Genomic DNA, 24638 nt, shown 5'->3' on the forward strand with positions numbered 1-24638 from the left:
CGGCCTTGGTCGCCCTGTATGATGACCTTTGTCGGGAGAAAGACAGAGGGAGTGTAACTCTGTTGATTCTCCTTGACCTCTCAGCAGCTTTTGATACCATCGACCATGATATCCTGGGGAGGCTTGCGGATTTGGGAGTTGGAGGTACTGCTTGGCAGTGGTTCCGCTCCTATCTTGCGGGGCGTCTCCAGAAAGTAGTGCTTGGGGGGCACTACTTGACCCCCTGGGCGCTCCAATATGGAGTTCCGCAGGGATCAGTTCTGTCCCCCTGCTCTTTAACATCTATATGAAGCTGCTGGGTGCCGTCATCAGGAGGTTTGGAGTGTGTTCTCATCAGTACGCTGATGATACGCAGTTCTACTTCTCCTTTTCATCTTCTTCAGGTGAGGCTGTCAAAGTGCTAAACCGATGCTTGGCCGCGATAATGGACTGGATGAGAGCGAACAAATTGAAGCTCAATCCAGATAAGACTGAGATGCTACTAGTAAATGGATCGCCTGACCAGATGATGGATGTTCGACCTGTTCTGGATGAGGTTACACTCCCCATGAAAGAGCAGGTGTGCAGCTTGGGAGTCCTTTTGGACCCGTCCTTGTCATTTGAGGCGCAGGTGGCCTCGGTGGCACGGAGTGCTTTTTACCAACTTAGGCTGGTGGCCCAGCTACGCCCATACCTGGACAGGGAACATCTTACTTCAGTTGTTCATGCTCTGGTAACCTCGAAATTGGACTACTGCAACGCACTCTACGTGGGGCTGCCCTTGAAGACGGTTCAGAAACTGCAGCTAGTGCAGAATGCAGCGGCCAGATTAGTAACTGGGACCAAGCGGTCGGAGCACATCACACCGATTCTGGCCTGCTTGCACTGGCTGCCCATATGTTTCCGGGCCCGATTCAAGGTGCTGGTTTTAACCTATAAAGCCTTACACGGCACGGGCCCGCAATACCTGATGAAACGTCTCTCCCGATATGAGCCTACCCGTACACTGCGCTCAACATCGAAGGCCCTCCTCCGGGTGCCGACACAGAGAGACGCCCGGAAGGCGACTATAAGAAAGAGGGCTTTCTCGGTGGTGGCCCCCGAACTATGGAACGCCCTTCCTGACGAGGTTCGCCTGGCGCCTACATTACTATCCTTTCGGCGCCAGGTGAAAACCTTCCTCTTTGCCCAGGCATTTTAATATTTTAATATTTAACATGTTCGTATTCTTGTATTTGTATTTTGTATTTAATGTTTTAACAGACAGTTTTTGATATATCTTTTGTAATTTGATGATTAAGTGGTTTTTATATTATATGTGAAGTGTTTTTATTGATGTACACCGCCCAGAGAGCTTGCTATGGGCGGTATAAAAGTTGAATTAAATAAATAAATTAAAATAAATAAATAAATAATATTGTTCAGAACTCAGTTCTCCGGCTCCAGTTGTCAAATGGCGTCTTGCTTGGTTTGAAAGATGCTTTTGGTTAGAAATTACTTTTCAGTGCTGCAGCTGCTGTTCCAATAAAAAACCAGCCAAAAAATCCCTTTGAATTAGTTATACCAAATTTGTAACCGTTTAGGGCTGTAGTCATTCCCTGGGGACAGGCCATGCCTGCCTCGGAGAGTAATAGTTGAAGCTGTATGGTATCCCTCTTTATTATTTAGTGAAATTTATAAAATAGAGCTCTGCATGCTGGGCCTTACTTATAAATTCCAGGCATTTAAAAACAGTTCAACATGTAGGACTCCTTTGTTTGTTGTTTAGCAAAAAATGTAGGGGCTTTACATTTTGTTGCACACATCCCTAGTCCAAGACCTAAACCAGATTGCAATCGGACTGTTCTACTCAAGCTCATTTTGAAAACAAAGTCTCTTAAGTAAACACCCAATGAGCACATAGGTGCATGTTTTTAAAACCATGTTTAAAAGCATCTGTGCATCTGAATTCCCTAGCATGATTGTTGGACCTAAGGAAACTTAAGGAATCTCTCTTTACTCTTCTCCCTAGTTATGTCTAAATGGCCCATGAGCATTTTTTTACTCCAAAGATTTATAAAAATTACTCAATTTAATTTAAATTACTGTTTTTTACTGAGAAAGTTTTTCTTTAGAATATATAATAAAGCTACATGTACAGCTTTTATACAAGGCAATTTTGCACACTCCCCACTTTCCTGAGTGTTGAGCAGTGCTACAGGGATGGTTTCCTTTGCATGAGAGAGTACTAAAGACTTACAGACTTTTGTAATGTGCACTTTATTTACAAATATACAAGTAGAGCCTAAATACAAGAAAACTGCAGGCACTCCTTCAAGGCAACAGAACTGCTTCTGCACTGAGAGCAACTTTGTTGCACCCCTTCTCTCGGCTGCTTCCATCTACCAGCAGTGACTGAGTTTGTATGTAATGCTAAACCATGGTTTGTCTATGTGCACATGCAGGAAAGAGTTTACAAAATCTGGCTTGTTGTTAACATAAGAACCAGAGATCATGTGATTTATTTATTTATATGTATATATATTTAACTGGTTAGTCTAACAAACCTATGGTTGAAAGGTAGCCTTGCTTTGAGACTTACTAGAGTTTGTTTTAAACCTGTTTCAAAACCCTGTTTCATATGTCAACAACAAGCCAGGTTTTGTGGGAAATGAAACTAAACACTGTGTGGCCCCATGGCCACAAGGGAAAAGGAGAAGAAAGTGTGCAAACCCCAGCATCACAGAGCTCCTTTATCTTTATCTGTGTAGCAGTGAACCAGGACTGGGGAACTTCCATACCCCCAGCTAAATGCAGACCTCCAGGCCTCTCTATCCATACAGCAGAACTCTCCTCAGGCCATTCCTGCTCCCCCAGGCCACACCAATCACTAGCCCTACCCCATTGATGCCCTCTTTGGATTCTTTTAATATTAAATACCTGTGTGTGAATAACACTTTAAGGGAATGCCCACTGTTGCATCATAAGGCTGTTTACGCACCATACATATATAGCACATTTTGCTCATTCCCAAAGAATTCTGGGAACTGTAGTTGGTTAAGGGTCTGGGAATTGTAGCCCTGGGAGACGTAAACAATAGTTCCCAGGATTTGGAGGGGGGAAATGTGCTTTAAATGTATGGCGTGTACGCATCCTAGCAACCTGGGGATCATTGGATGGAAGATTTTTTTAAAAAACAAACTGCATTTTAGAATGTTTTAAAACTGTTTTTAGGATGTTTTTCCTTTTGTAGCTGTTAAATTGTTGGGTTTGCTGCCCTGGGCTCCTTTGGGAGGAAGGGCGGGATATAATTTTAGTAAACAACTACAATCTGTGTCAGCCAGTGACTGCTTTTTGGGTGACGGTGGCCCCCTCCCCACTGGCAACAACTTGGGCTGCAGTCCCAATCCCACTTATCTGGGAGTAAGTCCTTTTGAATTCAGTAGGACTTACTTCGAAGTAGCCAGGGCTAGGATTGTGCCATTGGTCTGATTTTTCACATCCAGTCCTCTAGAAATAAGGTGACCAGATGAGAGAGACCGGCATCTCTGTACTGTTGTGTAAAAGAAGACATTTGAGTAGATGCAGCTTGCCATACAAGCTGCACTGGCTGAAATTCCCTCTACACAGGTGACCTAAAGGTGTAGGAATGCTGGTTTCTTTTGCATCTGGTCACCCTATTGACTCTAGGAAACTGCTATAGACTTTTAACAAGTAATTAAAAGGTGTGCAGTGCAATCCTATCCATGGTTACTTTAGCCCCACTTCATTCATTAGGACTTATTCCCTAGTGAGGTTGGATTGCAGCTTTAACTTCTTACTGGTTACATAAGAACATAGGAAACTACCTTATACTGAGTCAGACCACTGGCTCATCTAATTCAGTGTTGTCTGCACTGATTGGTAGGGGCTGCCTTGGATTTCAGGCAGCATTCTCTCCTAGTCTTACCTGGAGATGCCGGGGATTGAACCTGGGACCTTTTGCATGGGAAGCAGATGCTCTGCCACTGAGCGGTGGTTCTTCTCCACTTTTTTACCACGGTGGTTTTCTTGTTGATGTTGAACTTGCTTCTGTTATAATGGGAAAGAAGAAAGTAACAAAGACACATCCCTTTGTCTTGATATTTCCACAGGATATTCCTGCAGGCTCGTGTCCCAGAGTATGACTCTTATCCTTGTGAATGAAGATTCTTTGGACGTAAGTAAAAATGTCCTCTCCATCAAAGCAAGACAAACACATTGGTTTAGCTGAATATAAATTTATCTCTTTTTTTTTTTTTTTTACCTTCAGGAATCTTTTTGTAGAACCAGGGCTGGCACCAGGCGTGACTAGGCCCCTGGGCACCAGTCTGCCCAGGCCTGCAGCACTATTCACCCAACACCCCCTCCTGATACAGGTGGCACAGGGCTTATATAAGCCCACCTGCCCCACTTACCTCTGGTGTCAGTGCACTTGTCCCACACGCTGTACGCACACACCTGCCATCACCCAAGATGGTGGCAGGAGCATGAACCCCTTAGGGATGCCCCTGCCGCCATCTTGGGCAATGGCAGGCATGCACACTGAGGCACTAATGTGACAGGTAGGTGAGGCAGGCAGGCTTATTTAAGTCCATGCTGCCTGTATTGGGTGGGGTGCCTAGAAGCTCCCGCTCCACAATCTGTGGCAGTGTCGGGTCACATGACTCAATGCTGCTATGGATCATGGAGCAGGCTCCACCCTCTCACCCTAAGGAGGGGCCTCTCTCGGCTGCAGGGATCCTCAGCCAGGGCCCAACCTGGCCACGTGCTGGTGCCGGGCCTGTGTAGAACAGCCTTCATAAGCCTGGTGCTCTCTACATGTTTTGTTTTTTTTTTTTAATAATTTTTATTCAAATTTTTCCAAAAACAAACAAAACAAAGTCAAAAAGACATAACAATACATCAACAAAAAAATGAAAATAAAATAGTTGACTTCCGATTTGTCGCAGATCAGCTATAAGTATATAATATACATCAAACCTGTCCCTTAATGTATACATACAGAGTCCCTTTTCTCCATAGGCTGTCTTAATTAATCGTCAAATCCCAGTATCATCATTTTATTTTGATCTTTCAACAAAAAGTCTAAGAGAGGTTTCCATTCCTTAAGAAATGTATCTGTCGATTTTTCTCTAAGTAAACATGTCAATTTATCCATTTCTACTAAGTCCATTAATTTCAATAACCATTCTTCCATTGTTGGTGTTGATTCCATTTTCCACTTTTGTGCATATAATAATCTTGCTGCCGTAATCATATATAATATTATTCTTCCATATTTCTTTTCTATTTGTTTATCCATAAAACCCAATAAAAAAAATTCTGGTTTTGACTGAATATTTATCTTTAGAATTTTTTGCATCTTCCTACCTATCTGTGCCCAAAATAATTTCGCCTTTTTACATGACCACCACATATGATAAAAAGATCCTTCTTGTTGTTTACATTTCCAACAAACATTAGAGACATTACTATACATTTTTGACAGCTTTTCTGGAGTCATGTACCAACGGTACATCATTTTATAAAAATTTTCTTTAAGATTATAACATAATGTAAATTTCAAGCCTTTTTTCCACATATTTTCCCATTGATCCATTTGTATGTTATGACCAAAATTTTTTGCCCACTTTACCATGCACTCTTTTACTTGTTCTTCCTCCATATCCATTTTCAATAAAAGTTTATACATTTTTGCAATTATGTTTTCATCATTTGTACACAAACCTATTTCAAAATCAGATTTATTTATTTCAAACCCATACATTTTCTTGTCCATTTTATATCTTTCTAACAATTGTAAATAGGCAAACCAATGAAAACTATATCCTTCCTTTATCAATTGTTCTCTCTCTTTCATTATGTATTCTCCATGTACATTTTCTAATAGTTCTTGATAAGTTAACCATTTCTCTTTTCCAGACATTTCTCTTCTATAAAACGCTTCTTGACTTGAGACACATAATGGTATTTTCGAATAAAACCTTGGTTTGTATCTATTCCATATTTTCAACAGAGGACGTCTTATAAAATGATTATTAAAGTCTACATTTACTTTTACTTTGTCATACCATAGATATCCATGCCATCCCCACTTCAGATTGTGGCCCTCCAAATCCAATAGTCTTTTATTCCTCAATAAGATCCATTCCTTTATCCAGACTAAACAGCAGGCAGCAAAATAAAGTCTCAAATTTGGTAATCCCAGTCCTCCTCTTTCTTTAGCGTCTTGAAGTAATTTAAATTTAACTCTTGGTTTTTTTCCTTGCCATACAAATTTAGAAATATCTTTTTGCCATTGTTTAAAAGGTAAATCAGAGGATATTACAGGTATTGTTTGAAACAAAAACATCATTCTCGGTAATACATTCATTTTTATCACAGATATTCTACCCATTAATGACAGTTGTAGTTTATCCCATCTTAGCAAGTCTTTCTTAATCTCTGTCCATAATTTTTCGTAATTATTGTGAAATAACTTTGAGTTTTTATTTGTCATGATGATGCCTAGATATTTCAACTTTTTTTCTATTGTAAAATCTGTCTTGTCCATTAACTCTTTCTGTTCCCTTAAAGTTAAATTTTTCACCAACATCTTTGTTTTTTGATTGTTGATCTTAAATCCTGCTAAAGGTCCAAATTCTTTTAATTTGTCCATCAGTATATGAATTCCTTCCAAAGGGTTTTCTAGTACAATTATCAAATCATCAGCAAATGCTCTCAATTTATATTCTTCTTTTTTTATTTTTAATCCCGAAATCCTTTTATCTTGCCTTATATCTCTAAGCAACACTTCTAAAACCAAAATAAATAAAAGGGGAGATAATGGACATCCCTGTCTTGTACCCTTTTGTATTTCACATGAGTCCGTTAAGTCTCCATTAACAATTATCTGGGCCTTCTGTGATGTATAAATCGATCTAATCCATTTTATAAAGTTGTCTCCAAAGTCCATTTGCTCCAAAACCTGGAACATAAATTTCCAATTCAAATTATCAAATGCTTTTTCAGCATCTAAAAAAATCAAAGCTGCTTGTTTATCATTTCGTTGTTCTAAATATTCCAACACATTCAAAACATTCCTGACGTTGTCACGTAATTGTCTTTTAGGTAAAAACCCTGATTGATCTTCCTGAATAAATTGTTGCAATATTATTTTCAATCTTTCAGCCAAAATCGTTGTAAAAATTTTATAGTCATTATTCAGTAGAGATATTGGCCGATAATTTTTTGTTTTAGTTAAATCTTGGTCCTCTTTAGGTATTAATGTTATATTAGCATTTTTCCAACTATCCGGTATCTTTCCCTCTTGCAAAATAGAATTCATTGTAGACTGTAAAGGTAGCAGGAGTTCTTCCTCCAAACATTTATAATACATTGCAGATAGCCCATCTGGTCCTGGTGCCTTTCCTAATTTAATTTTATTTATAGCTTCAGATATCTCTCTTGACGTAATAGGGCCATTAATAACTTGTCTCTGAAAATCTGTAATTTTAGGCAAATTCTGTTTAAATAAATACTCTTCTATTTTTTCAGATGGAATTTCTTGACACTTATACAATGTTGAGTAATATTGATGAAAAATCTTTTTGATTTTTACATTGTCTGTCAGCGTCTCATCTCCTTCTTGTATCTTTAAAATAATATTTTTTTGACGTTCTTTTCTTAATTTATATGCTAACCATTTCCCAGGTTTATTTGCAAATTCAAAAGTCCTTTGTTTAGCAAAATTTAATTTCCTTTCAATTTCTCTAACTGTCAACATTGATACTTGCTTCTGTAACATTTTAATTTGATTTACAATAGAAACTTTAGCTGGATTCTTTTTCAATTCTTCCTCTTTTTGTTTTATTTCTTCCAAAATTAATTGCATTTTCTGTTGTTTCTTTTTTTTTAATTCAGAATTACATTTAATAAAGTATCCCCTCATAAATGCCTTACTTGTATCCCAAACAATATTTTCACTTGTTCCTTTATGTAAATTATATTCAAAGAACTCCTTTAATTTCTTCTTACATTCTTGTACTACTTTATCATTCTGTAATAAAGATTCATTTAGTCTCCATCTAAATCCAAGATTTTTTTTTTTTAAAGTTAATATCACAGGATTATGGTCCGAAAAAGTTTTTGGTAATATATCCATTTTAAAAATATCCTTCGCTAAAATTTTTGACATCCAAATCATATCAATCCTCGAAAATGTTTTATGTCTTTCTGAAAAATAAGTAAATTCCTTTGCATTATCATTTATATATCTCCAGGTATCCACCAATTCTAGATGTTCCATGAGTTCAAAACAAATCTTCGGTAATTTACCTTGTGTCTCTTTGATATTTTTTTCAGAAAGCCTATCAATTTTTGGTGAGATTACCCCATTCCAGTCACCCATGACACACCAATGCTCATATGAAAACTCTGACAATTTTTCCATAAGTCCTGTATAAAACCTTGTTTTATCTTCATTGGGGGCATAAATACCCACTATCAAAATGTTTGTACCTTGTAAAGTAATTTCAACCCCCACAAATCTACCACTATCGTCCAATAATACCAATTTAGGAAGCAATTGTGGGTTAATATAGAGAACAACTCCATTTTTTTTTTTTGGTCCAGCTGAAATAAATTCTTCACCCAAATTTTTACAAATCAAATATTTAGAATCTTTCTTCTGAATATGAGTTTCTTGTAGACAAATTATATCCAATTTTAATTTTTTCAAATAATGAAACACTTTCTTTCTCTTCTGCGCCGTGTTGGCTCCATTTATATTCCAAGTTAGGTATTTGTAATCCATCGTTAAGCGTGTATTTTAAAATTTGCCTGATGCTCCTTTTGATCCATCATCTTCCTTCCCCTCCTCTGCGTATCCTTGTTGACTTTGTTTCCCAGGAACTGTATCCATATCTTTGAGTTTATCTTCTTCCATATCTTTTGAAGCTTTTCTCAAGAAGTCCCTTGCTTTTTGAACAGTATTCAATCTATATTTCTGTTGTCTGAATGTAAAAATCACTCCTTCTGGAACGTCCCACCTAAATTGAATTTTGCATTGCTTAAGTTTTTCTGTAAGGAAAGCATATTCTTTTCTCTTACGTAAAAGTCTAATAGGAATTTCCTTCATCACCAGTATTTCCTTACCATCAATTTTAAAGGTATATTTAAAGTGTTGCTGTAAAACCATATCTCTGGTCGTTTTCTTTACGAAGTGAACAAGCACATCTCTTGGAATTTTTTTCATTGTTGCATATCTGGAGTTAATTCTATAAACTTTGTCTATTTCAAATTCCATCCTATCTTCATTCAAGTCCAGAAATTTTACTAAAGCATTAACAATTTTGTCTCTAATGTCTTCACCTGTTTCCTCAGGGATTGCACGGAATCTCAAACAATGCTCTTTATTTCTCATTTCAGTCATAGCTAAATAGTCCAAATTTTTTTCTAGTTCCAGATTTAGTATATCTGTTCTATTCTCCAAGGTTTGTACCTTTTCTTTAGTATTTTTTGCATCCTCCTTTATTTGCCCAATTGTCCCTTTAATCTCATCCACTTGTGTTTTAATATAGTCTTTTATATCTGTCAATTCAGTTTTCATTTCCTGTTTAATTTCCTGTTTTATAGCATTAATCCCTTCCATTATTTTTTGAAACATTTCTGGGGGTATATCCTCTTCCTGTGTATCAATAGAACCTCTTCGCCCCTGGGCCTTAGTTGTTTTTTTAGTTGTCATTTTCAAAAAGAGGCCTTTAATTTCTAAAATTAATCACTGTTTCAGAACCTAAGGGCAGTCTATTTCTTCTTTTTTTCCCTCCACCAAAAAGAAGAGTTAATATTCCAGGCCTGTAATTGGAATCCAGCCAGCACAACACAGTCCTTATCTGCATCCAAGAATGCAAAACAATTCTGGTTGCCAAGACTAAACAATTAGTAGCATATACGAGCAGCGGATTCATCCAACAAGAAATAGTCCAAAGAGAAAAATAGTCCAAAATATAATAATTACCTCTCATCCGTTTTTAAACTTTAAAAGTCCAAATTCAAGCCAGCTTTTTGTCGTAGAAAAGTAAATAAGTTGTTTATATTTTCTTTCTTCCTTAATTATATTTAAAAGAGAAAAAGTATGACTCACCCAGGTTTCTCAATTGCTGATTCATAAACAAATCCCTTTTATTGCAGTAATTTAAGCCAAATGATAAGGTTTAGGCAGAAGTGGGCTGGCTGGTTAAGAACGTTTTTTTTTTAAGAAAAGAAAAAACGCTTCGCTTCATTCCAGTCCAGCTTGCGTGAAAATCCTGACTCCGTCTTCAGCCGATCGGCTTGCCTTCTTATCTCAGGAATTTCCTGATCAATTCCAGCCGCCGACAGCTCAACGAAGTCTTGTGGAAGATCTGATCGGTTCTCCTGTACCTTGGAGAACATTTAAGCCAGTCCAAGATTCCTCTTGGCTGACTTTTAACCTGAAAAAAGCTTCCTCTGAGGCAGAGCTCCCTCAGAGACAACCACCAGCCAGCACCACTTCCCGGAAGTCCCGCTCTCTACATGTTTTGGACTACAACTCTCAGCTGTGGTGGCTGGGGCTGATGTGAGTTGTAGTCTGAAACATCTTCAGGGCACCAGGTTGCTGAAGTCTGGCGTAGAAATCTAGCAATCCACATCTTTCAAAGAGGCAAGAAAAAGAGAGAAATTTACTAAGATGTTGTTCAGTGCTCTTTAGCCATTGAGGTTAAATCACTATGATCTGAGTCACACCAGTCTTCCCTATCCTGGTGCCCATTAGATGTTTTGGTCTACAACGTTTATCAGCCCCAGCCACTGTTGTCATGAATGATGGGAGTTTTAGTCCCACAATATTTGGAAGGAACCAGGTTGGGGAAACCTGAATTAGTATTTGGCAAGGGATTAAATACCTACTTAAATGTCATAATTATTATGTAGTGTGTGGCATTTATATAGTATCCTCAATTAGACTTTATAGCAAAAGCTGAAAAAGACAAATCAGTTATTGAACTCTGTAGAATAAAGCAATGCAACCCATTAGTATTTTCAGGGTATCTTAATGATAACATTTTCTTTCTTTCTTTCTTTCTTTCTTTCTTTCTTTCTTTCTTTCTTTCTTTCTTTCTTTCTTTCTTTCTTTCTTTCTTTCTTTCTTTCTTTCTTTCTTTCTTTCTTTCTTTCTTTCTTTCTTTCTTTGTCCTTGTACCAAAGAAGGCTTACATAGTGTTGCTTAACATGAAGTGAGATGCATCATGCTTGGGGATGGGAAGAAGTGTTTAAGAAATGTCTTCTGCAGATGTTAGCTTAGATAGCTTTTTATATCACCTCTGCGGTCTATCATGGTATCATGGGCTATCAAAGAATCTGCCACAAAACCAGTTCTTAACTGCCCTGATTTCTTTGCAGTTGTGGCTGCAAGAACAATCCTCAGCCATTTTAGTAGTGGGACAAATGATCTACCTTGCTCAGCTGAGAACTATAGTAGGGAGTATCTCTCAACTCTGGCTCATATCTTATTCTGGGCAGAACTGGGGCATCATGGTGTACAAGAGCAGGGGCTAAAAGCTGGAAGTCCCTGTTTCAAATCTCTCTGCAGCCACAAACTTGCTTGATGGCTGTTGGCAAGTCACTCAGTTTCAGTCCTCTTCAAAATGGAGCTAATAATTCTGGCCTAGGAACATAATAGACTCCTGTTGGATCAGACCAATGGTCCATCTAATCCAGCATCCTGCTTTCCACAATGCCCGGCAAGATGCCCATGACAATTGGGCTCCTACTGGGAGAAAGGGCGGGATATATATCTAATAAATAAAATAAATAATAATAATAAGTCCACAAGCAGAACATGAGGGCAGTAGCCTTCTCCTGCTATTTTTCCTCAGTGACTAGCATTCAGAGGCGGGTTATCTGACAGGATGGTTGAAAGAATTACTGGAAAAGTGTGTGTGTGAGAGAGAGAGAGTAGTAGTAGTAGTGTTTGGAGCATTTGGGGGGATTATATAAATTACTTAATAACATAATTATTACCTCCATTTTAGACATCCTTTACAAATGTAATGCCTCCTAGGGTATCTGGATGTGGAAAAAAACAATCAAACCATATTCAGTGGTCATATGTATGCCAAGTTGTTGAAATTGAGGTAGGCCACTAATATAAACAATGTCATATGGCAGCATCGGAAGTACTTAGTAAATTCCAGAATTAGTGAAAACCTTGAAATATTGAAAAGCATACAGGAAGAGAGAGAAGCTGAGAAACGCCTTACTGATTGTCAGACAGTCCGAGAAAGTTGTTGGTTTTATACCTAGTGGCCTCCTAAGTGTAGAACATTTGTGATTACATAGTACCTTATGAATGAATGCAATGAGAAAAATATAAAAGTGTCAGTGAAGGTGATGCTTGGGGTTAGATAATCATCTTTCCCACCATAAAAAAAAGACATTTATTGTGAAGAACAGAAGGAAAGCCTTGATGCATCTAGACTAGCATTTTGTTTCCAATACCCAGTGCTTTTTCTGATCAAAAATGAAATACAGGTACTCCTATCTTTTATTTCTTTCTTTCTTACGTCTGTATCCCACCTTTCTTTCATCAAGGAACCCAAGGTGGCATACATGTGGTTCCCAGACAGTCTCCCATCCAGGCAGTGACCACACCCAGAACTGCTTAGCTTCAGCAAGGTGGTGGCTTCATGTGTCTTCAGATCTCCTGGGATCTTGATAAAGTGCTGGGGGTGCCAGCACAAAATGGCTTCCATGGGTTGCAAAAAAGGAGGTGACTGTACTCCATGCTGATGAGTACCATCGCCAAAAAAGAACTTCTTCTACAAAGCTTCTAAGTGGAGCATGGGGCAACAGCCTTCCCTTGTTACAAGGATGGGGAATCTTTGGTCCTCCAGATGCTTTTGGGCTCCAATTCCCATCAGCCCTAGCCAGTATACACCAATAAATAGGGATGATGGGAGTAGCAGTCAAGGAACATTTGGAGAGCCGAAGGTTCCTCATTCCTGCCTTATTGTTTGTTTACATCTGGTCTTCAGAGGTCTACTGCCTCTGAATATGGCGATTCCATTCAGCTATCACTTCCTCTGTTTTCAGTGTTCAGAGGTGAGTGCTCTTGCTGATGTAGCCAAAGCAGCACAATCCTCACACAAGACTAAGGCTAAGTAGGCTATGGGACACTCCAAGGTTTATAGAACTACAAAAACATTTAGGAAAAAAACTGGGGAGGAGGGCAGACTCCCCCCCCCAGTCATAAAACAGCCCAATGAGGACTGAGTGTGATCAGTGGCCATGGGATGCTAGCTGATTATTTGGTAGGGGGAAAATGGAAAACCAAGAGGAAGGGGGGAATAGAATGAAAGAAACCTGAACAGGAGCACTCTATACTGCAACATTTTGTTGCTGACTCTACTTGTCATCACTAATAGCCATTGACAGAAAAATTCATAGAGGATAAGTCTAACCCTTTTAAAAAGCCATCTAAGCTAGGTACAATTGACACATCTTCTGCCAGCAAATTCCCTAGATTAGGCAGCAATCCTCTAAATATGCTGTAAATTATGCATTATTTAAGAATATTGTTGGTTTCCCTGTTCACTTTGAAGAATGCCAGCTAGCTGGAACTGCCCAATCAGCAAATATATTGGTACAAATTACTTCATAAAAACTTTTAAAAATGCATTCCAGCCTGTCTATTCTAAAAGACCAGGGAACTACTACAAAGCATTATTGCAGCTGGCTAGCACCCCAACAGCAACAACAGCAGCTTCTCACAGGTGTGGTGTTCTTGTGTAAGTAGCGTAACATTTGAAGGCCAAGCTTGTGCAAAAGTTTCCATGCATTTTTCCATGAACAGAACAAACACATGTTCTCTGTTCATGAAAAAGAAAGGGCAATCTTGCATTAGTTCAGTAGGCCACTCACCTGATCAGTTACTTGTGGGTTATTCACATGCAATTACATCTGCATCACCTTTAAGTTAAAGATGAGTGATTTCACCAGAGTTTTGAAACAGTTTTGGATAGTGTTGTGTTAGAATTGAATTGCTGGATTAGACCCATATCTCTTGGTTCCAGCTCTCATAATAAATAAGAAGTTCCATTCTTATTTATTATGGCTGGAGTCAGTGCTTTTTTTGTCATAGTACTCACTAGTACAGAGTACTGTCACCTCTTTTTTTGCTTCCCATGGCAAACATTTTGTGCTGGCACTAATGGCACTTTAATCAAGACAGGAGTACCGGCACCTATTTTTTACCAGAAGAAGAAGAAGAATTACTGGCTAGAGTAATCTTTTATTTATTACATGTTTATCCCATTCTTCAGGAGCTCAAGGTGCTGTACATAATCCTCTCCCCAATTTTATCCTCACAATAGCCCTGTGAGGTAGGTTAGGCTAAGAGCTGGTGACTGGCTCAAGATCACCCAGTGAACTTCATGGCTGAGAGGGAATTTGAACCCTGGTCTTCCAGGTCCTGGTCCAACATTCTAACCGCTACACAGTGCTGGCTCTCAAACTGCAAACTAAACTCATTTTTTAAAAATTGATAATTCCTATTCTGCTGTGTAAACCCCCTCGTTCTCTCTCTCTCTCTCTCTCTCTCTGTCTCTCTCTCTCTCTCACACACACACACACTCTTTAGAAGTTTCTGTACTTTTTGAGTCACTAAAAAGAATGTTTTTAAAATAAAAAAGTGAAATCAAGAGGAATTCCATTTTTGTTGTCGACCTTGAAAAAGAGGAAAAAAGTTTACTAAATGAATTCACTGATCATTACACAGACTAATCTCTAGATATTAATCTATTACAGCCTTAACAGGGTGTGTGTATGTGTGTGTGTTTATTTCTAAAATATTTAGAACACTTAAGGATCCCCCCACAAGTTTTCATTTCTTTTTAAATAAGATGTCACTGTACAATTTTCATACTGTTCCTCTGAATCGCTTGTCATAATCATTATTCTCACTAACATATTTTTAAAAATATCCTGTTTATTTTCTGAGGCTAACAAGTCACAGTATCAAAACAATATTTCAGATAAAAACTCCCAATCGAAAAAACCACAAAACCAAAAACAAACAGTAATAATTCAAACACAGCTAAGCACCAGACAGAAAAATAATCAGCCAAAGTCTTTTTGAAAGTCTGTATATCTTTGTCAGCTGCCTGCCATCCCATAGTGATGGGGCCTGACACATCTCCCTTGGCAGGCCATTCCACAGGGTGGGCACCACAAGAGAGAATGTTCTAGCCCTGGGATCAGTAGTGTCTTGTGAGACTGAGGGATCTGGATTAGGGCCTCAGATGGTGATTTGAGCATATGGGGAGGAAATGTAAGAAAGAAGGTAGCCCTTAAGGTACCCAGGAAGCAAACCGGCATCTGGGAAATTGGTGTGATGGAATCAAAGGGCCTGGCACCATCAGCAACCTGGCTATAAGCATTTTGTATTAACTGCAGTTTCTGAATATTTTTCAAAGATAGCCCCACAAAGAGTGTGTTATAGTAGTCCAATTTGACTGATTTTGTTAGGAAGGACTGAAGTTCTGGGCTCCTGCTTGGAGGAAGGGCGGGATATAAATTAAAGAATAAAGAAATAAGTTGGTGAACCAGCCAAAGCTGGAAAAGGCCCCCCTTGCTACCAATAATACCTGGGCATCCAACAGGAGTGTCCCGTCAAGGAGTACCCCAAGCCAAGGAGTATCTATGGCTAAGGAATACCAGGTCAAGGAGTACCTTCAGTCCTTGGGGAAGGGCCATCACTAAGTGGTAGAGCATCTGCTTTGCATGTAGAAGGTTGCAGGTTCAATCCCTGGCATCTCCAACTTGAAACCCTGGAGAGCTGCTGCCAGTCAGTGTGGACAATACTGAGAAAGACAGACCTATGGTCTGGCAGCTTCCTATGTTCCTATGTCATGTATCTGTTGTCCAGGCTGGATTACTGTACTGCGCTCTATGTGGGGCTGCCCTTGAGGTTGGTCTAGAAGCTGCAGCTGGTGCAAAATGCAGTGGCGAGACTGCTCACTGGAGCAGGGTATTGCCAACATGTCACCCCGCTGCTGAAAGAATTGCACTGGCTGCCCATTTGCTACAGGGCCAAGTTCAAGGTTCTAGTTTTGGTGTACAAAGCCCTGTACAGTTCGAGACCAGGATACCTGAAAGACCATCTTATCCCTTATACCCAGTCAATCACTGTCCTCTGCAGGTGAGAGCCTCCTGCAGATACCATCTTATCAGGAGGTTTGTTCTGCACAATATAGGAAATGAACCTTTAGTTCTGTGGAGTTCCCTCCCCTTAAATATTAGGCAGGCGCCATCTCTGCTATATTTTCGGCGCCTTTTGAAGACTCCTCTTTCAATAAGCCTTTTAAGTTGAGACCTATCCCAGTCTGCATCTGTGTTAGAATTGCTTTTAATGTTGTTGCTATGTGCCTCCAAGTCGACGACGACTTATGGCGACCCTATTAATCAGTGACCTCCAAGAGCATCTGTCATGAACCACCTCTTTTTCTACTCCCTTCTGTTTTCCCCAGCATTATTATCTTTTCTAATGAATCATGTCTTCATGAAACTGAGGCTATCATACTTTGGACACATAATGAGAAGACATGATTCACTAGAAAAGACCATAATGCTAAGGCCAAACAAGAGATGGATTGATTCCATAAAGGAAGCCACAGACTTGAACTTACAAGATCTGAACAGGATGGTTCATGACAGGTGCTCTTGGAGGTTGCTGATTCATAGGGTCGCCATAAGTCGTAATCGACTTGAAGGCACATAACAACAACAACAACATTTCCTTGTATAATTTTTCACAGTCTTCTGATCTGCATTTTTCTATTCTGGATATTTTGGGGTCATTTGTAAACTTGGCCACTTCAGTATTCTCACTCTGTATCTTCACATGGGTTGTGTATATTGCTGAAGGGCTGGGACTGAGCCAAAAATAGAGAGTGGCCAGTACTAAATAATAAACTCAGAACTGACTATGCTGAATGGTTGTTGAAGTTTCAAACTGAGGTGTTTGTGACAGAAGGGATATGAGTGTTATATGGGTAATGGAAATATGTTCCTTGGACATCTTCTTTGGGGGAGAAATTTTTAAAAATGTATTAATTTATTTGGAGAAATATTTATTTCCCACCAACTAGCTAGCCAGGAATGATTCTTTTGGTACGATATTAATCATTTAAAGTAATATTTTTAAACATGATGGGTACAGTCTAGTGTCTCTCTCTCTCTCTCTCTCTTGGAAATCATCCCTTCTAACTTGCAAACAAGATTCTCATCCTGATCCTGAATGGTGCAGAGTTGTTGAATAAATGTTGCAGAGCTCCATGTGCTTATTGCCATGTTTGTAACAGCATCAGTGTGCTGTAGTGGTCAGAGGGTTGGACTGAGACCTGGGAGACCAGGGTTCAAATCCCCACTCAGCCATGAAGGTCAATGGCAGGGCATTCAGTCTCAACATGCCCTACCTCACAGGGTTGTTGTGAGGATAAAATGGGGAGGGGAGAACTTTGTGTGCTACCTTGAACTCTTTGGAGGAAATTAAGTCGGGGCCCTGAAGTACAAGCCCACCCACCTCATCTTCATCAGTCACCACTACCCCATTTTAAACTTTTCTAGACAAACAAGCTTTGGTCTTTCCAAAGGTTAGTCAGATGAGCCTGACCACATAGTAGGCCCTGTACTCCATCCCTCTTCACCTAATATTGGACAGTGGCAGGACCCATTGCAGAACCTCTTGCAAAGATTTGAAAGCCTGAGTGGAAGAGAATGATTGTGGGGGGCAGGAGTCCAGGCAGAATGGCAAGATGTACTGGGAGCTAAGTATGTCTGTGGATCCATTTTTTTAATGTTTTGTTTATAAAGTCAAGTAAGACACTTGGATGTCCCGTGATTAAATCTTGGTTGCTGCGTATGCAGTCAACTTTTCTGCATGCTTTTTTATTTTGATTTCTGATTTTATTCATGATTTGTGGTTTATGAAATTAAGTCAAGTTCTATGCCCCCCCTTCTCTTTTCAGTCCTCTTTGTTATTCAGCCTTGCAAACCCAAGCTACTTACCGACTTACCAACTTATTATATATCAAATGACACATCAATGCTGGTATCATGTGTTTTGCACAGAAGAGACAAACAAGGGGATTCCCCCCTCCTTTCTATAATCTGTGCCATAATTTTAATATGCAAAGACAGTGGGTTGGGAAAAGTAGCAAGATAAATATGTAGGGGGAGGAATGGGGTTTAAGGCTCAGCATTTTTGCAAACTATGGGCTCTTGTCATGAGGGAGATAGCCAGGCTGTCCTTGCAACATCTGGGGGTGGGCAGAGTTTTTGTAATCACCAGCAAGGCTGAGTGGAGATCCATTATTAGAGACAGTAGTGGGACTTAGCAAAGGAGGCTAATTAGGAAAATTGGGAAAGAGAAAAAATTGGGGGGTCAACTTTGCTGTCAATTTTTATTGCTCGAAGATTTTTAGTTTTTCCGTAATCATGCAGAGACTCGGAGACATCAGGTTAATAATGAGTAAGTTGCACATGGAACTGTATCCAGTAATCAGATGAAACACAAGAAGTGTGGTTAAATGGATGGAAACCTCCTCTCTCTCTTTCTCCAGCTCTTTTGGAGGAGCAAATGCAGATTTCAGAGTGTTAATTAGATAGTCAATAATGTGTATAGCAAGTCAGCCGTGCAAATGTGAAATTAAACATACAGCTCTCCACATTAAAAAAAATAGCTCCTTTCTATTTTTGAAATCATTGTCTAAAATTACAGACGAAAGCAGAGTGATTGAATTCCAGCTGCTGGCTAATTGGGCCTCTAGGTTTAAGTACACAGTGAACTGGGTAATTTGAGTATTACTGAGTTACTATTTCACAAAGTAAAATAAATGGATCTTTGCTGTGAGCTATGGATGGGCTGGAAATATGGATTATTTTTTTAAAACAGTGAGCACATGCATTTTGCATGTCTTATTCAGCTTTCCCTTTCTGTTCTAAAGTGTTTGATTCTGTTGCAAGATGGCATTATAACCTTCAGCATTGACTGGACATTGAATTGGTGTCTGTTGCTAAAAATGACATAGTATCCAGTCCTCAGTTAGATCAAAAAGCCCTTTGCAGTTCAAAAGTTAGCCCTCCAAACAAATTGGATTTCCGTAGTGGGTGGTTACTGCAAAAGAGAAGAAAAAGATAAAATAAACACAGAGACAAAGACATTACAATGATTCATTTTCTTCATTTGCTTTAATTTGGAGTTCAGTGATCAAATATAGCAACAAATAAAAATAAAATAAATCCTCGCTAGCGGCACTCACTTGATGCCACAGATGTTTATCTCTGAATAAAACAGAACCAAGAGGAATCTCACTTCCAGCCTTTAGTGGAAGCTGAATGACTAAACTGATCGTGAAAAATAAATAAAAATGAATAGTTGGCATTGTGTAAATTCCATTAGAGATTAAGCGCCTACGCTTCTGTGAGAAATCTGATATGCCAAGACAGGTTAATTTATGGAGATGTCTGAGAAAATAAACACTGACCTTTTTTTTTTCCCCCTGCACAAGAAATGCATGTGATCTTTATATCCGTGAAGGCTTGCCCTTACTAGATTAATTGGGGCTTTTGTACAGGTTAGTTTCACTTTGAGAGGAATGACTTGGTTGGAATATCTGGGGAAATGTTCTTCCATCTGGAAAGAAGTGGACAGTTACAGTGGAATTTTAGGCTCTAATGAAAGCTCCTGTGGATGCGAGGAAACAGAAGGCAAATGCAATGCTCTGTCATGATAGTGAACTGCAGTAGTCACAGTGGTGCAGTCAAATGTGACTATGGTGCCCAGTAGGCAGATTTGTGGGACATCATAAAAGGGGTGGGGAGTGTGAAATGGGTCTGCAGCCTTGTCATTCCTGTACCAGAGATGTATGAAGCAGCAAATGTGTCTTGAGAAATAGCACAGCCACCTAGCTCAGTCAATGCCTCGGTGCCACTCATAAGCTTAGAATCTGTGCTGACACAAGATGGACATTGGTTGAGTGAGCGCTAGCATCTAACCATCCCATCAGGGATCTGTAGCAGGGGTGGGGAATCTGTGGTTCTCCAAATATTGCTGGACTACGTTAGCCATCATCCTTGACCATTGACCATGTGGACTGGGCCTGATGGGAGTTGCTGTCCAACAACATCTGGAGGGCCATAGGTTCCTCATCCCTGACCTAAAGTGCTTACACCAAGGGTGGGGAATTGTTTTGGTTCAGTGGGCCAGATCACTACCTGTCCCCGCCCCAGTAGGCCAACTTTGACAGGTGGGAGGGACAACAGACATGTGAAAGTCCCCTGTGCAGTGCTTCTGAAGCACCCGACAGCTAGCCAATTCAGCTGTGTCTCTACCTACTTCACACCTGATGTCACATATGAGATTAGGTGCAGGGCAAGTCTGTGTGGTTTAGGGACAACAGTCTTGCAGACCAAATTGGGACCTGTGCCAGGCCAAATTTGGCCTGCAGGCTGGAGGTTCCCCATCCCTGGTTCACACACAAGTTCACATTACATGCTACATTGGTAGAGTGCCTGCTGTTTTTGGTCATAAGCAGGTAAAATCTCCCCAGGAGCCAACAGGATTGTGGATTTTCCTAAACTGTGGTTTGGCTTAGCATTATGTGCAAATGCAGCCTGTGTTTCAGTTACCTGAAGTGGGCACCTGTTCATATAAGCGATCAACCTTGGTATGTATTTATGTTGAGATACACCCATGTGGTTTGGTATTGCGTTAGTGGGTGAATATGCCAGCCAGTATAATAGGCCGGAGACTCTTAGTTTCAAGGCACGAGCAATTTTAAAAAAGTTTGTCTTTCAGCAATAGCTGGATTTCTGAAATATATTTTAATGAATAGCTCTGAAAAACACATCACAGTATGCCTGTTGTTTGCTTGTATGGTAAGAGTACCTACTGAATGAATTACAGGCACAGCACCTGTTTTGGAAGGTTTAACATTTTCTCCTCCCACCCCCCTTGGCTGCTCAATGCATGAAGAACTCGAGCATTTATTCTGCTGGGAAACAAAGGCTCTGTGTTGATTGATTTTTCATGCCATATATATTAAGGAAGCGTTGTTAGCTGCCACTGCATTCATTGTCTGTTGGGAGGGGGGGTTGCTGCTTTAAAACAGAACTTTGGCACCTTACTCAAGCAACTTGGCTTTAGGCAGCATTATTGTAAGGGACATCAAGGTAACTGTGCAGTTTAGAGCCCTGTGCATATCTTGTATTCTGTGGTACATCATTAGATGGAATAAAAATAAAGTTATTTAAAATGCAAATACTTTTGCATTTGCTAATCAGGGCTGAGTTTGGAAAGCTTTCCTTAATCTCTTGCAGAATTTGATGTGAGAATATGCAAAAAGAGGTGCTAGTTTCTAATTAGAATTTGAGGGCCAGATCTATGATATTTGAGATGTGTAAGGATGTTGATATTATCACGTTCCATAGGCCCAAATGGTCATGACTTGGTGGATAAAGTGCAGTATTAACTCAGTGGAGAGGGCTAATGGGGTTAGCTGATATTAAGCCTGTTTTTTTGTCCTTTAGGGAAATTACCTAAGTAGTTTAATTTCAGAACTGCTATTTGATATTGGTTGGTTTGTGTTTTTATCTCATTAACATTAATTTTCAATAATTGATGCACATATCACATTTATTAGATAAACTTTAATAAAAGCATTTTGGAAAGGCAGGTATATCCAGTAAACTGACAGGAAACTAATTCTCTCTCTCTCTCCCCCCCCCATATCTCTTTTATTTATTTTTATTGTGCGTTCTTCAGAGGAAAAAATGGGAAGAGCTTTATGCAATGTATGGATGTGGGACTCTTTAATCAGTCACTCCAGAGTATAGTCATTGTTCTTGATTGGGTTACTCTGGAATAACTGCTTTAAGGACTGTAGAATTTGCTTGTCTAAGACAGGAAGTTACATTTTTCAGAGCAGTGGTGGCTGGTGGCTCCATGTCAGTAGGGCAGTGGAATCTGCTCTGGGTTTTAGTCCAAACTTTGCACCTTGGACAGCTCCTTGAAAGTTTGAACTAAACCCCAGAGCGGATTCCACTGCCCCACTGACATGGAACCACCAGCCGCCATTTTAGAGCATGTTCAAGACTGAGCAAATGTGTCTGAATCGCTGATGGTCAAATGTGAGTATTTTGGAGAAGAAAGCTAATGTTGTGTGTGCAGATAAGTCAGGGATGGGGAATCTGTGTCCCTCCAGCTGTTGTTGGACTCCCTGTCCCATCTGAATGGCTACAGGCTCCACCCCGGAGATAACAGAAACTGATCTGATCCACATCTCCTGGACTAATGTGTGGATCAGAATGTATTTATCTATCAGATTTTCATTTCTCCAAATGAAACAAAATTCTTGGCTTAAAAGGATCAAAATGCGTTTTGAATACGCTTTTTGGAAGGAAAAACATTTCAGTGCAGATTTTCATACAATTTTTCTTTGTAAAATCACAGATTAATGTGGGACAGACATATATGAAAATGATGCACAGACTGATTTGTATATCCCTATAATGGCACTATTGAGTTCCGACAGTTCTAAGGGCTGTTCTAAACATTAGTCAGAGTTGGGGGAGGAGAATGCTGTAGTACAGATTGTGTACCATTCCGAGAGAAGGCTACCAGTGCTCCTTGTATGACTCCCAGCAGCATAGTGATGTGATTACTGAATTTAATTGTTTTAACTGTTTAAAAAAAAGCCTAAAGAAAAAAAAAACCCTAATCATCTAGATTTTTGGTTTTGGAAGAAAAACAGTGGGAAAATATAGGTTTTACATTCCTCCATCTGTGAAAAAGTCAGGTTAAATCAGCAATAGTTATTACACAATTTTTTATAGGAAAGCCAGCATTAAGCATCCTGATCTTGATGACCTTTAACTTTAATATATGCCTAATTGCTTTCAATAGGACTAACTTCACTGTTAGTTCTATTGAAACCAATACACTTGGCATGGCAGCCTATATCAAATTACAGCTGAGTTTAATATGCAGAAGTTGTGGAGTCTGTGGCTGGAAAGAACAGTGGATGGAAATTTGGAAGCTAAATCTTGAGCTCTGTTTTGCAACCCAATAAGTGTACATTTTAGTGATGCTTCTGCATGTTGGATTCCTGTGTTGGATTAGTATGTCCCTTCGACATCATTGGCTACCTTTATATATATTGCCATTGAGCCGCTTTGGAATACAGACTTACTTTACAAGCAAAGGTTAATTAGGGCCTGAAGGAAGCCTGGGGCAGAAAAGTACAGATGTAGTAACTCCAGAAATGAGGTTTGCTGGCCAATTTCCCTGATTATATAGCTGTTAAATTAAATGTAGGACCAGGAGAGCTGCTCTTTACCCTCACCAGACCATGGATTTTCCAAACGTCAATTTTCTGCAATGGGAAATCTGCATGCCCAATGTACAATTGAATCCCTAGCTTCCAGTTGGTAGTATTTTAGTTCTTGCAGTTCAAACAGGCAGCCTGCATTATTTAAAGGTGATGACTTCACTGCCAAATTCATTATGGGGGCTTTGTGTGCTTTGAACCCATTGCTAAATTCCATCCTTGCATAGTGTGGGATATTCACAGCCCTGTCTAGGACTACAGGAAGCTGTTTTATACGGAGACTATTGGTCCATCTAGCTCAGTATTGTCTACACTGACTGGCAGCAGCTCTCCAGAGTTTCAAACAGGAGACATTTGCAGGGATTGAACCTGGGACCTTATGCATGCAAAGCAGATACTTTACCACTGAGCTACAGTCTCAGGCTTCCTTAGGTGGTAAGCAACCTGGGAACAAGAGGAGAAGAACAGTACAGTTCTTGCAGCTCAAGCAGCAGCTTGCAAGTGGATGCACAGGGGCTATTAGTTCCTGTATATAACTAAAACCCAAAAGGCAATTCAAAGAGGTTTAGGCAAGAGGAGATGGAACCTATGATCCCAAAATATTTAGTCTGTATCCTGTCCATCCTCAAAGGCTTGGACGGAAACACAAGGAAAACAGCATGGGTGTACAGGCATCCACGGAGGCCTTCCATGGTGCCCACCAGGTCTCATCCCTTCTGACCCTCTCCCAGATGAAATTAGGCTTCAAAGAAACCTTCTAGCCAATAGAAGGGTTTTTTTTCAAGCATAATTGCAACACAGGAGATTTCAGGGAGATCTGGAGAGGGGAGAGTTAACTTCCTAGCCTCTTCCTCATACAAGTGTTGTCCATTATTTGAGATTTGAAGGGTTAGGCTGGTGTCAGAACTATGGAGATGAACAGCACTTTCCTGAAAGCTTAAAGATTGGACTGTAACTTTCTGTGAATCAGCCGATTGTTTTGCTGATAGCCGAGAATAAAATGTACACGGGGAACATCTGGCCAATTTGTTTTTCTAATCTCTAAAAATAAAATAACAAAGACATTACATTTAGTGGAATGCTAAGATAAAATCTTGAATGAATTAAACAAGAGGTCAAGAAAAATGGGGAAAAACTTTTGTGTGAGATGCATGAAATATTTTTGTTTGCTAAATAATGCCTGTTTAAATATAAATATGTCAAGGCATTTGATTACATTAACTAATAAACATAATTTCTTCTTGGCTAAATTCTGCTCTGTTCCATTGCCAAAGA

The 24638-nt window shown here is 39.6% G+C and overlaps 1 protein-coding gene across 4 annotated transcripts in view; it reads left to right on the forward strand.

Annotated features, from left to right (window-relative positions):
* The window catches only part of ATP8A2 (ATPase phospholipid transporting 8A2), a 564338-nt gene that overhangs the window by 165130 nt on the left and 374570 nt on the right, over positions 1-24638 (forward strand). For all 4 annotated transcript variants that reach the window (XM_061629581.1, XM_061629578.1, XM_061629580.1 and 1 more), the window contains exon 24: positions 4092-4156. In XM_061629581.1, coding sequence (XP_061485565.1) covers positions 4092-4156 — 65 coding nt within the window. The remainder of the gene's footprint in view (positions 1-4091; positions 4157-24638) is intronic.

The sequence above is a fragment of the Rhineura floridana genome, chromosome 5, assembly GCF_030035675.1.
Source record: "Rhineura floridana isolate rRhiFlo1 chromosome 5, rRhiFlo1.hap2, whole genome shotgun sequence".
NCBI classification, from domain to species: Eukaryota; Metazoa; Chordata; class Lepidosauria; order Squamata; family Rhineuridae; genus Rhineura; species Rhineura floridana.